Raw genomic sequence first — 9,809 nt, 5'->3', positions numbered from 1 at the left:
GCCGGCCCCGGCCCTCGGCCGGCGGGGGATGGGCGGCGCTGGGGGCCCATCCGTGCCCCTTCCCGAGCGGCGGGGCCGCCGCGGCCGCGCTCGGTCACCAGCCGGGCCGGGGCCTCTGGAGCGTGGGCGGGCGCAGCCGGGGGGTCTCGGTCGCTGTTGGTCTCCACGGCATGCGGCGCCGGGCTCCGGGCAGGAGCATCGCAGGGCCGCGGGGATGACACCGCGGCACCTCCCAGGATCGCATCTGGAGAGCTCCCAGTGCTCTGCCAGCTTCGGAGGCGGGAGGAAGAGCCCCAGCAGACGAAGACCCATTCCCTCACCGGCCCATCCGTGGCCCCTGGGGGAAGGCAGTCTGCGACACGCGTGGCCCGGGGAGCTGCACCGCACCTGGGGCACGCCCCTCGCTCACCCCGCTCTGTCCCGCAGCCACCATGCCTGCCCTCAGGCCTCTCGTGAAGCCCAAGATCGTCAAGAAGAGAACTAAGAAGTTCATCCGGCACCAATCTGACCGCTATGTCAAGATCAAGGTGAGGAGTTGCTGCAGCTTCCCCAGGACAATAACTTTTGGGGTGCCTTTGGTGTAGGTGGTGAAGGAAAGCCCAACAGGATGGTGCCAAGCTGCAGCAGCTGGGCAGGGAGTGTGGGGGCCGGTGTAGGCAGCCCTCAGGCCAGCTGTGGTCAGGGTGGTCTCGTTTTGTAACTGCTCTCTGCATTTGTGCAGCGCAACTGGCGCAAACCCAGAGGCATCGACAACAGAGTGCGCCGGCGCTTCAAGGGACAGATCCTGATGCCCAACATCGGCTATGGCAGCAACAAGAAGACAAAACACATGCTGCCCACAGGCTTCAGAAAGTTCCTGGTCCACAATGTAAAAGAGCTGGAAGTGCTGATGATGAGCAACAAGTGAGTGTGTGGGGACTGTACTCTCACCTGGGAGAGGTGGCATGGTCGGGGGAAACGAGGAAAATCATTGCTTTGAGAGCATAGATGCCATTACTGTTCTCTCAGTGAATGGCTGCTGGAGGGTGGGGGCACAGAGAGGCCTTGGGGCTGGCAGTCTCATCCCCTTGGCAAAAATACACAACGGTGGCGAGTAAGGCTGTGCCACATCACTGGTAACCTCAGTCAGAACTGGGGCTCTGGGTCAGACCTGGGCACAAGTCTGCTCCAGTGCTTGTTTTTGCTACAAAGTAGTAAGAACAATAATTATCGACTGCCTTTGACTGAGTCATTCACAGGAAAAGCTGAGCTTTTCTGGAGGGGAGCTCCTGCTTCAGGCCAGTGAGGGGTGGGAGTCAAGGTTCAGTGCCCGTGCAGTGATGCCCCTGAGCCCAGCTGTGCCCAAGTACTGCTGGCAGGACAGCTCCAAAGCTGTCCCATGGTGGCCTGGCTCCAGAGGGCTTTGCCTCACCTCTGGGTGCTGCTGGAACCCAGGCCAACGCTGTGTGTCTCCAACAGGTCGTACTGTGCAGAGATTGCCCACAACGTGTCCTCAAAGAACAGGAAGGTGATTGTGGAGAGGGCCGCACAGCTCGCCATCAAGATCACCAACCCCAACGCCAGACTGCGCAGCGAGGAGAACGAGTAGCAGCCTCTGCAGCACAGGTGTATTTAATAAAGCCTCAGTCCAACTCGGGTTCTGTTTTGCATGGGCACAGGAGGGGCAGTAGCCTATGTTTGGCTTCAGGGCTCTGCTGTCAGGGGCACTTGAGGAGCAGTGTCATGATGATGGTCAGTGAACTCAGGGTACACAGCTTCAAAGTGTGTTTTATTTTCTATACCACCCAGACAACAGATGTCCTTTCACACAGCACTATAAACACAATTCACATCAACCACTCTGTCAAAAGAGAAGCAAAAGCACGGAGCAGTTCATGGCTAGAGCAATGTGTCATGATTGCCTCATCCTCTAGTTGGCTGTTAGAACCTTTGTCTCTTAAGGCATTTTCTCTTGCACAAAGCAGTATTTGAGCACAGCAGCCGCTATGGGCTGTGTGCTTGCCACCCCTGGCTCCTGCGTGCCACCTCTGAGACCTGTGACTGACACTGACCAGCAGACCCCTGTGGCTGGTGACACCAACACCAAGGTGCTCCAAGGGGAGAGAGAAGCCAGTGTTAGTGCAAAGCAAAGCTTTAAGCAGGGTTTGTCACTGAAACAGTCAGTAATCATCCCTCAGGGAAGATGGCTGAGGTATTCTGCAGTCAAAACCATAAATATGAAAGCCAAGCAACAAAGCTTCATATTGCCCAAATGCCAAACTGGAGCCCCAGGAGGAGGGTGGGGGTGTCAGGTAACCCTCCTGCCCTGTGCAGCCTCAGCAGCTTGGCAGGTGCAAGTCTTCTTTCCCAAAAGGCCTGTGGGATGAACTCATTATTACATGGCTTCCAGTTATTAGCCATGCTTTTTAGTTAAACACTATAAATACATTCTTGGGCAATTTAAGGTAGAAAGTGCATGTGCAGTGATTAAAAACCTTTGTACTGCAGTAAGGAGTATTTGAGGAAGCAATTTCCATTGTTCATGGAACCACAACTGTGACTGCTTTGTGCACCCCTTAAAACTTCCTGAAAAATGGGAATATTCATCTTCCAGCCCCTCCCCTATGTGAGGCTGTATTCCCTGATCTCAGGTGTCATTCCAATTCTCTGCGGTGTCCGATAGGAAGGCAGCTGGATCAAGCCAGTCACGTCCAGCTGTCACATTAAACACACCATCCGCAGTTTCTCCTGGGGCTGTCCAGGGACGTGGCTGTGGCAGAAGAGCAGCCCAGTGGCATTTGTTCTTCCCCACCCAGCTGGCGTCTGGCTGAGGCATCCCAAGGCCAGGAGGGTGGTGGGGAAAAACATCTTAGCTCATGTCCATTGACTCCGAGGTGGGGAGGGAAGCAGAATCTTTCTGAATGCTCTCAAAAAGTGATGCCATTTCAGGACTGGATCTAATCTGGGATGAAAACTCGGCCATTGCTGGGCTTTTCTCCACCTCAGGGATGGTCAGGAGAGCAGCCACTGCCCGCATGGCTGAGCGCTTCAGCTCATCCTGCTTCTCAAACTCCTGCTTCACTGAACCAGCTTTCACCTGCAAATCCAAAGCTCTGTTTTCAGCTGGCATTTAGAAAAGCCCATACAGGCACAGAACCAACACAGCAGCAAAGGCCAGCAGAGAATTTTCCAGCTGGGGAAGTGATGGAAGCGGGTGGCTCAGCAGCACTGAGGGAGAAGGCCAGGAGCAGAGGCAGCTTCGGGCAGGACCCACCCCGGGCCCTGCACGATCCTGCTCTTACCTTTGTGGAGCAGGTTGCCCGGAGGGGCTCGATGAGCCGCTCGAGCCGCTGCAGCACAGCGTTGGGGCAGAGCACCGAGAGCCGTGCCAGCATGATGAATGTCAGCATCTGGCCAGGAGGGGAGAAAACGTGTGGGTGCTCTGGGGCACCCAGCTCTGCTGGCAGGCTGGGCTGTACCCGCAGTGCTGAGCGCCTCTGCACTTGTGCAAGGGGCTCTGCTGAGAGCTGCAAGCGCATCCCTGGCAGACAGGGGCTGGAGCTGCAGCTGGCCCAGGTGTGCGCAGTGCTGCAGGTGTCTGCAAAGGGCTGACAGCCCTGGGGACACTGCACCACGGGGCTCTGGGGATACACAGCCCGATTGCAGCTCAGGCCCCACGCAGAACATGACATCAGTCAGGGCAGAGCACCTACCCGAATGTCATAGTGATCTTTCAGCCCATCCTCCACGTGGTTCAGGTAGTCATAGATGTCCAGCCGGTCCAGGCAGCTTTCCAGCAGGGTGTACATGCACTCGAAAGCGGCTTTCCTCACGTCCAGGCCATCGTCCACTGTGTGCTTGAATGGCCCCATCTCTACCTGAACCAAGACAGTACCGCTGTCACCAAAGAGCAGACAGCAGCAGCTCCATGGGGGCTTTGCAGACTGCTGTGAGTCACCGTGTGCCCCCTGCCAAGCCCAGTTACCTCCCGGATGAGCTCCCTCCGCACTTTGGTTTCATTGTACAGGCTGGGGAGGACTGAGTTCAGCAAGTCTCGGATTAAAGAAGGCTTGTTGTGAGCAGCAGAATTAAACAGGGCTAAAGCCACACGGCGAACATTCAGATCTGGGTCTTGCAGAGTTTTTAAGAAGTCACCTGTGGGATAAGAGCACATTAGTCAGTCCTGCAGCCAACAGGCTGCAACATTTTTGCAGTAATTTAAAGTATATTGGGATGTATTTCAAGGAGGCTGGTTATGAGAGCATTTATGGTAAAATAATTAGTAGCACAGTCTGTCAGAGCTATTTGAGATGCCTTCTCTCCCTCCATTTGGGATACAGTAAAGAAACATGACTATCCTGCATTTGGGCATAAAAGCAAATGATGTGACTCTAGCTACTCTACCCTAAAGTCAAATCAGAAGCGTTGTTATTCAAGGAAGTTGTGGAGGATTTTTCTTGCTTAGATCCCATCTGATCAAACTTCTCTGAAACAGAAGGGCCAGTTTTATACAGTAGATCCTTTTGTGAGCTCCCTGGACATCAGACACTCCTCGTGTAGGTTATACTTCTGAAGATCCTTTTTGTGGGGTGCTGGAATTCTGAGTTTACATGCAGAAAGAACTTAAGCACTCTAAAAAACAATGGAATAAGCCCAAAAGCAACGCATCAGTGCAGTTAGCAAGGACTCACAGTAAGTGTTGCTGTTTAATCCCAAAAGCTGAGAAACCCTGATAAAAACTAACTGGACTAGATGAGGTTCACAGAGGAATAGAAAATCCCTGAGCTGCTAACAACACCCAACCTCCCATGCCCCCAGCTCACACCCCTGTCCAAACCAGCTTACCTATGCAGCCTTTCAGGAGAGCATCAATAGGCTGAGGCTGGTCTGTAATCGTGAACTTGATAGCAGTAACCACCGTGCTCCGGGCATGTGGGGAGCCTGCAATGAAGAGGGGAAGAAAAACAGTGAAAAATAAAGAGAGAAAATCACTGCTGTAACTCTGTAGTACATATTCTGCCCTTGATCCTGTTATACATGTGTTATAAGGGATTAGAGGATTCTTCTTATCAACTCTCTGAATCTGCTCCTGCACACTCTCCTTGTGTAGTCCCTGTTCCCTGCACCTTCCTGCTCTTGTGCGGACCAGTGCTCCTCTGATCCTCCTTGCAGAGATCCATCTTGTTACTTGCTCTCTTCTCAAATGGCTTTGCTCCCTGTTGTAGCCACAAGCAGTTTACAAAATGAATTCCCATCAGAAGGCAGCATTTCCCTGCTCTGGTCATTGCCCTACCCGTTACCTGCTGACAGCTGTTTCCTCAGCCGGGGCAGCAGCTCAGCAGGGTTCACCAAAGTCAGCTTCCCCAGGCATTCCGCCACCACGTTGCGTGTCCCCTCCTCTGTGCACTCACAGTGCTTGAAGAGCAGAGCCCAGATATCCTCCACGTAAGGCGTGAGGCTGTCAGCTGGGGAGCAGCTGATGACTTCCTTCAGGGAGTGCAGCAGCAGGTACTGTCGCTTGGGCTGGCTTCCGATCTCCTTCAGCATGAAGGGCAGATACTCCTTCAGATTGCCAACGCTGACGTTCCCCAGCGCGTACGAAGCGGCGGATTTCACCTCTTCACTGGGGGAAGAGAACGCTTCCAGGATGACGGTTCGGAGCTCCCTCTGAGCACTGAGGTTCGTGGTGCGGCCCACCTCTGCCAGGAAGAGGAAAGCCAGCACTTGAACAGCAGGGCTGGACTTGGGACTTTTCACATCCTGGACAAACTGGTTCACTGTCGCAGGGGCTTCCTTAGGGCAAGCTGAGGACAGGGCTGCCACACACTTTGCGATGGAGTGATATGCCTGCTTGTGCAACGTCAGCGAGGCCCCGGCCGAGCCCGAGGAGTAAACAGGTGCTGTCAGCTGCTTCACCAGCTCCGGGTAACCCATGGCAGCTGTCTTTGTCAGGACCAGTGCCTGGAAGAAGTCGATGATGGCATTCAGGGCCCCTCCTTGAAGCAAAGGTGAGTGGACAAGCTGAAAGATTTCAGCAAGGACAGAGCCACTGATCTTGGAGATACAGGATGGATAAACCTTGGCCAAAGTCGTGAGGAACATGATGGTCACCTGGGACACGTGCATGTCATTCTCGGTTATTAAGACGGGGAGCTCTGTTAGCACAGCCTCAATCATGGCAGGCTTGAGGCTGTCACTGTAGTTCTTCACCAGGATGTCCAGAGCATTCAGAGTGCTTAGTTTCAAGGCACGTTGATTCTTTCTCAAGAAGGAAGCTAGAATGGGGAGACCTTCCCCTAGGATGGGTCTCAAGTCTATTTTAAGTGGAGAACTAGCAATTAAGGTTAATGCTTTGACTGTTGTCAGTCTGGTGATTTCATTTTTGAGCCTCTCCAGAAATATCTTCAGGGTTGGCTGGAGGTCAGTGCTTAAATGGTCTCCCAAGTTGTAAATTATTTGTCCCATGCAGGAGATGGCACGTTCCTTCACCTCCTGGTCGATGTCAGCTGCCTTCAGCCGCTTCAGAGTACCAGGGAAAAGGTCCTTCACGTAGGGCTTGGCATCAAAGGTGTAAGGTTTGTCCAAAGGCCTGATAACTTTCACAAGCTGCTGAGTCACCAGCAGAGCTTCTGACGTGATCTTATAAAAGGGGTCTCCAATACAGGTGACAACAGAAGGCAGCAGGGCTTTGACATGAGGGTGAAATACCTCTGGCTGGTGGTTGCAGAGAAGGACGTGGAGGAAGGACAGTGTGTCGATCCGCATGTTGGAGGAGCTGGATTTATCCGCCAAGGAGAAAACAATACCTGTGCAGAAGAAAATATGATGATGTCATATTTTTCCCAAAGAAGGAGGTTCATGGATCCAGCAAGGGACAATCACAGGAGATTTTTCTCATATTCACTCTACAATCACACCAAAAGCAAAGGCAGGAGCCTTCCAGCAGTGGGATGGTTCATAAGCCCACCAGCCAGAGAGCTCAGAGAAAAATGTGGTGGTGCAAATTAAAGAATCAGTCAATATAAAGAATTTTTTTAAATGCCACTGCATTTTGCAAAAGGAAGTGGCATTTGTATTTCTGATCTCAGTGTGGTAACAGCACAATTCCAGCTACTTTCAGAGGAGGCTGGAATAGGCCCTCCCAAAAGCATCTTGTCAGGGGACCGTGGAAATGAACTTGACATTTTTATCCTGGCTTTCAGTGCAGAGGCCAGAATTAATCTGGGAGCTGTTCAGCACATCAGCACAAAGCAGAACTTCATATGTTTGTCCTAATGCTGAGCAGAATAACTCACAGGAGTAAAACTGGAATACACAGGCAAGAAGCACATGTGTTCAGAATGGATTTTGCCAGCCCTGCTGCGTTACCCCAGACCACAGACAAGCTTACCAGGGATAAGTGCAGGTATATGATCTGCCAGGCAGCCGGGAAGAACACTGGCCAATTCTGTCAGAAGGCTGAAACAACCCTGTCTGGATTTTATGCTCTTTTCTTTGAGCTGCTTGTGCAAGGCCTTGATGATGTTGGGAACCTGCAGTTTGGAGAAGCAAATGAAAAGGGGACACCTCAGTCACCCCAGCTCTCTCAGAGGCTCACTCTGGTACATTTCCACCACAGTTTATTCAGTGAGTTTCCCGAGCAACAGCTGTACTAAGGTACCAGCCAGACACTTCACCCAGAAGCCACCCTGCCTCAGCTGCACACATGCCAGGGCTGGTGGAGGAGCAGTGCTGGCTGTATTCCCTCGTTCCTGTGCTGTGCCAGCCCGGGAATGGCAGGAGACAGACAGTAAACAGCCAGCCCTCTCTGGATCTGGGGCCCTTTAGATGCCTGCCCCAGGGCTCCTTCAGCTAGCCACATTCCCAAGGTACCTGCTTCTCATTGCTTTGTGATTTAGCCCAGCCACCACCTGCTCACACACCTGGTTCCGAAGCATTGTCAAAGGAATGTCATCCTTGCCAGAGGCACCCGAAGAGTGCAGCCAGCTCTGGGTAGGCAGTGTTTGCTTCAGCAAGGAGATGTAAGCATTGAAGATGTCAGCTTTGACATTCTCCTCCCTCTCTTTGAACCTGCTTATCAAGGCTGGGGAGAGAGTTCTGTAGAAGTCCTGCAGCAGGTCGTGCCTGCTGCTGACAATGGCCTCCAGGCACTTGGCCGCAGCCCTGCGGACCTTCCAGCTGATGTCGTCATCGTCACTGTACTCGTCATCGCTTTCTAGAAACAACACAAGGGGAAACAAGTGCAATTTTGAGAAAATGGAGCTAAAGGATCACTTGATCCTCAGAGCTGCCCTCTCCAGGAGGAGAAAGCAGGAAGGGGAGAAATGTTAACCGCGTGTTCTGCTGAGCACAGCCATCCTCACAAGCAGGCACCTTGCTCTTCATCCTCCCCATTTTCAGTTTCCATCATCTCTTCCTCTTCCTCCTCATTATCATAGTTGTAGTTTGGGTCAAAGGTAATGTACTTCAAACATAGTCCCATCACACCTGAGATGTGAGGGTCCATTTCCTTTGGGCACCTATCACAAATGAAAATTGTAAGAGTTAGTAGGAGACTAAGCTGTTTTCAATACCCAAATAATATTAATCTCAAAACGATCACAAAGTGCTTCACAGACCATTTTGATAATATGAGTTAAACCAAAGATGTTCCTTCCTGCTGTACATAAAGCAAGGAGCATCTTTGCTTCATGCACAGCAGGAAGGAACATCTCCTATGGGGAGGATGCATAATTTTTTAATGACAAATAAATAAATCAATTGCCTTCACCCTGTTGGGAGGACTGAGTTAAAATCAGAAGATTTGGCGAGGAGGGAATAGTTTTACTCAAAGTAACCTTGCTACTGGGAAGGCTAAAGATGTCAGTGTGGGAAAACTCCATTTATTATACCTAATGTTGTTCATCCTCTGTCTATTTTCAGAAGTGCAATTCCTGTGGAGAGATAATACACTCTCACAAACATGCAGGAAGCCTTTTGTCAGAGTGAGGCAGGCAGCAAGCCCCCTTGCCCTTCTCTCAGCTGGGATAACTAAGCCAAACACCAAACAGAGCCTGTGTCCCCATGTGTCTCTGTCACCCAGTATAATTAGCAAGATAAAGAAATAAACCTACTGTTGGCATTTCAGCTGTGGTTTGATGGTGGCCCTTGGTTACCTGTATGTATCAATGCACACATACAGATCCTGGTTGAATCCTCCCTTCCTTGGGAGAACACCTCAACAGCTCTGCAGGGCTCCTTTTCTAAGCAGTAAATGTTTGACCAAACAATAGGAGAGCTGCAGCTCAGCAGTTCTTCTGCCCAACCCCCTTGCTGCCTCCAGCTCCCTCCAGGCACCAGGAGCGAGGCAGTTCCTCTGGCTAAGGAACACTTGAAGGACAAGGAAAACTCCCACTCCTGCAAAACCAATACAGAAGGACAGCCTCACATGCTGAGGTAAAGCAGCTCATGATTCCAGTCCAACTCTGCATGTGCAGAAGAGATTTCATATGTGAACTGTCTTCCCAACAGGAATACTTGCAGGAAGGCCCTCCTTCGAGGATGCTGAATGTATGGATATCTACACCAGGAGGACACAGATGCCCTGGATGGCGCAGAGGCATTCCCCAAGGGCACACACCTTCTCACAAAGGACTCAAAGGCCTGGAAACAGTACTCTCGCAGCTCGTCGTCATCCACGTTACAGTACTGAACGATCAGAGGAATTATCTTCTCCAGGTGTTCTCCTGGGAAAGACAAAGCAAACAGCACTGAAAATCCACTCCAGCCTTCATTCACCTGGGCAGCTGAGAACTCAGCCAGCTGCCACTTCCTTCCTGTGCCTGGTAGAG

At 51.8% G+C, this 9,809-nt stretch overlaps 2 protein-coding genes and 1 non-coding gene across 5 annotated transcripts in view; 2 read left to right on the top strand and 1 right to left on the bottom strand.

Moving 5' to 3' along the window:
* The first annotated feature begins 226 nt into the window (after positions 1-226).
* On the top strand, positions 227-363 carry LOC115948523. The gene has a single exon (XR_004082341.1). It is a non-coding gene; the product is annotated as a small nucleolar RNA SNORA7 (small nucleolar RNA).
* RPL32 (ribosomal protein L32) lies at positions 247-1,636 on the top strand. The gene is made up of 3 exons (XM_005426637.2): positions 247-527; positions 722-903; positions 1,459-1,636. Exons 1-3 carry the CDS (start codon positions 432-434, stop codon positions 1,586-1,588), a joined length of 408 nt encoding a protein of 135 aa, XP_005426694.1. The 5' UTR covers positions 247-431; the 3' UTR covers positions 1,589-1,636.
* Positions 1,637-1,751: 115 nt separating this feature from the next.
* The window catches only part of LOC102032127 (cullin-associated NEDD8-dissociated protein 1-like), a 13,764-nt gene continuing 5,706 nt past the window's right edge, over positions 1,752-9,809 (bottom strand). For all 3 annotated transcript variants that reach the window (XM_005426636.3, XM_031061638.1, XM_031061639.1), the window contains 10 exons: positions 9,599-9,704; positions 8,353-8,498; positions 7,902-8,194; positions 7,370-7,511; positions 5,280-6,785; positions 4,825-4,920; positions 3,965-4,134; positions 3,693-3,857; positions 3,282-3,389; positions 1,752-3,076 (listed from right to left, as the gene is read on the bottom strand). In XM_005426636.3, coding sequence (XP_005426693.1) covers positions 2,849-3,076; positions 3,282-3,389; positions 3,693-3,857; positions 3,965-4,134; positions 4,825-4,920; positions 5,280-6,785; positions 7,370-7,511; positions 7,902-8,194; positions 8,353-8,498; positions 9,599-9,704 — 2,960 coding nt within the window. In that variant the 3' untranslated portion in view covers positions 1,752-2,848. The remainder of the gene's footprint in view (positions 3,077-3,281; positions 3,390-3,692; positions 3,858-3,964; positions 4,135-4,824; positions 4,921-5,279; positions 6,786-7,369; positions 7,512-7,901; positions 8,195-8,352; positions 8,499-9,598; positions 9,705-9,809) is intronic.

The sequence above is a fragment of the Geospiza fortis genome, unplaced genomic scaffold, assembly GCF_000277835.1.
Source record: "Geospiza fortis unplaced genomic scaffold, GeoFor_1.0 scaffold128, whole genome shotgun sequence".
Taxonomy (NCBI): Eukaryota; Metazoa; Chordata; class Aves; order Passeriformes; family Thraupidae; genus Geospiza; species Geospiza fortis.
The sequence above is the reverse complement of the archived record's forward strand: the minus strand, read 5'-3'. Positions and strand labels throughout refer to the sequence as shown.

Bases quoted from the DNA above. Each gene is read 5' to 3' on its own strand.
- RPL32 (XM_005426637.2), top strand. From the start codon at position 432: ATGCCTGCCCTCAGGCCTCTCGTGAAGCCCAAGATCGTCAAGAAGAGA. The intron at 528-721 runs GTGAGGAGTTGC...GCATTTGTGCAG, and splicing joins ACCGCTATGTCAAGATCAAG to CGCAACTGGCGCAAACCCAG. The intron at 904-1,458 runs GTGAGTGTGTGG...TGTCTCCAACAG, and splicing joins GTGCTGATGATGAGCAACAA to GTCGTACTGTGCAGAGATTG.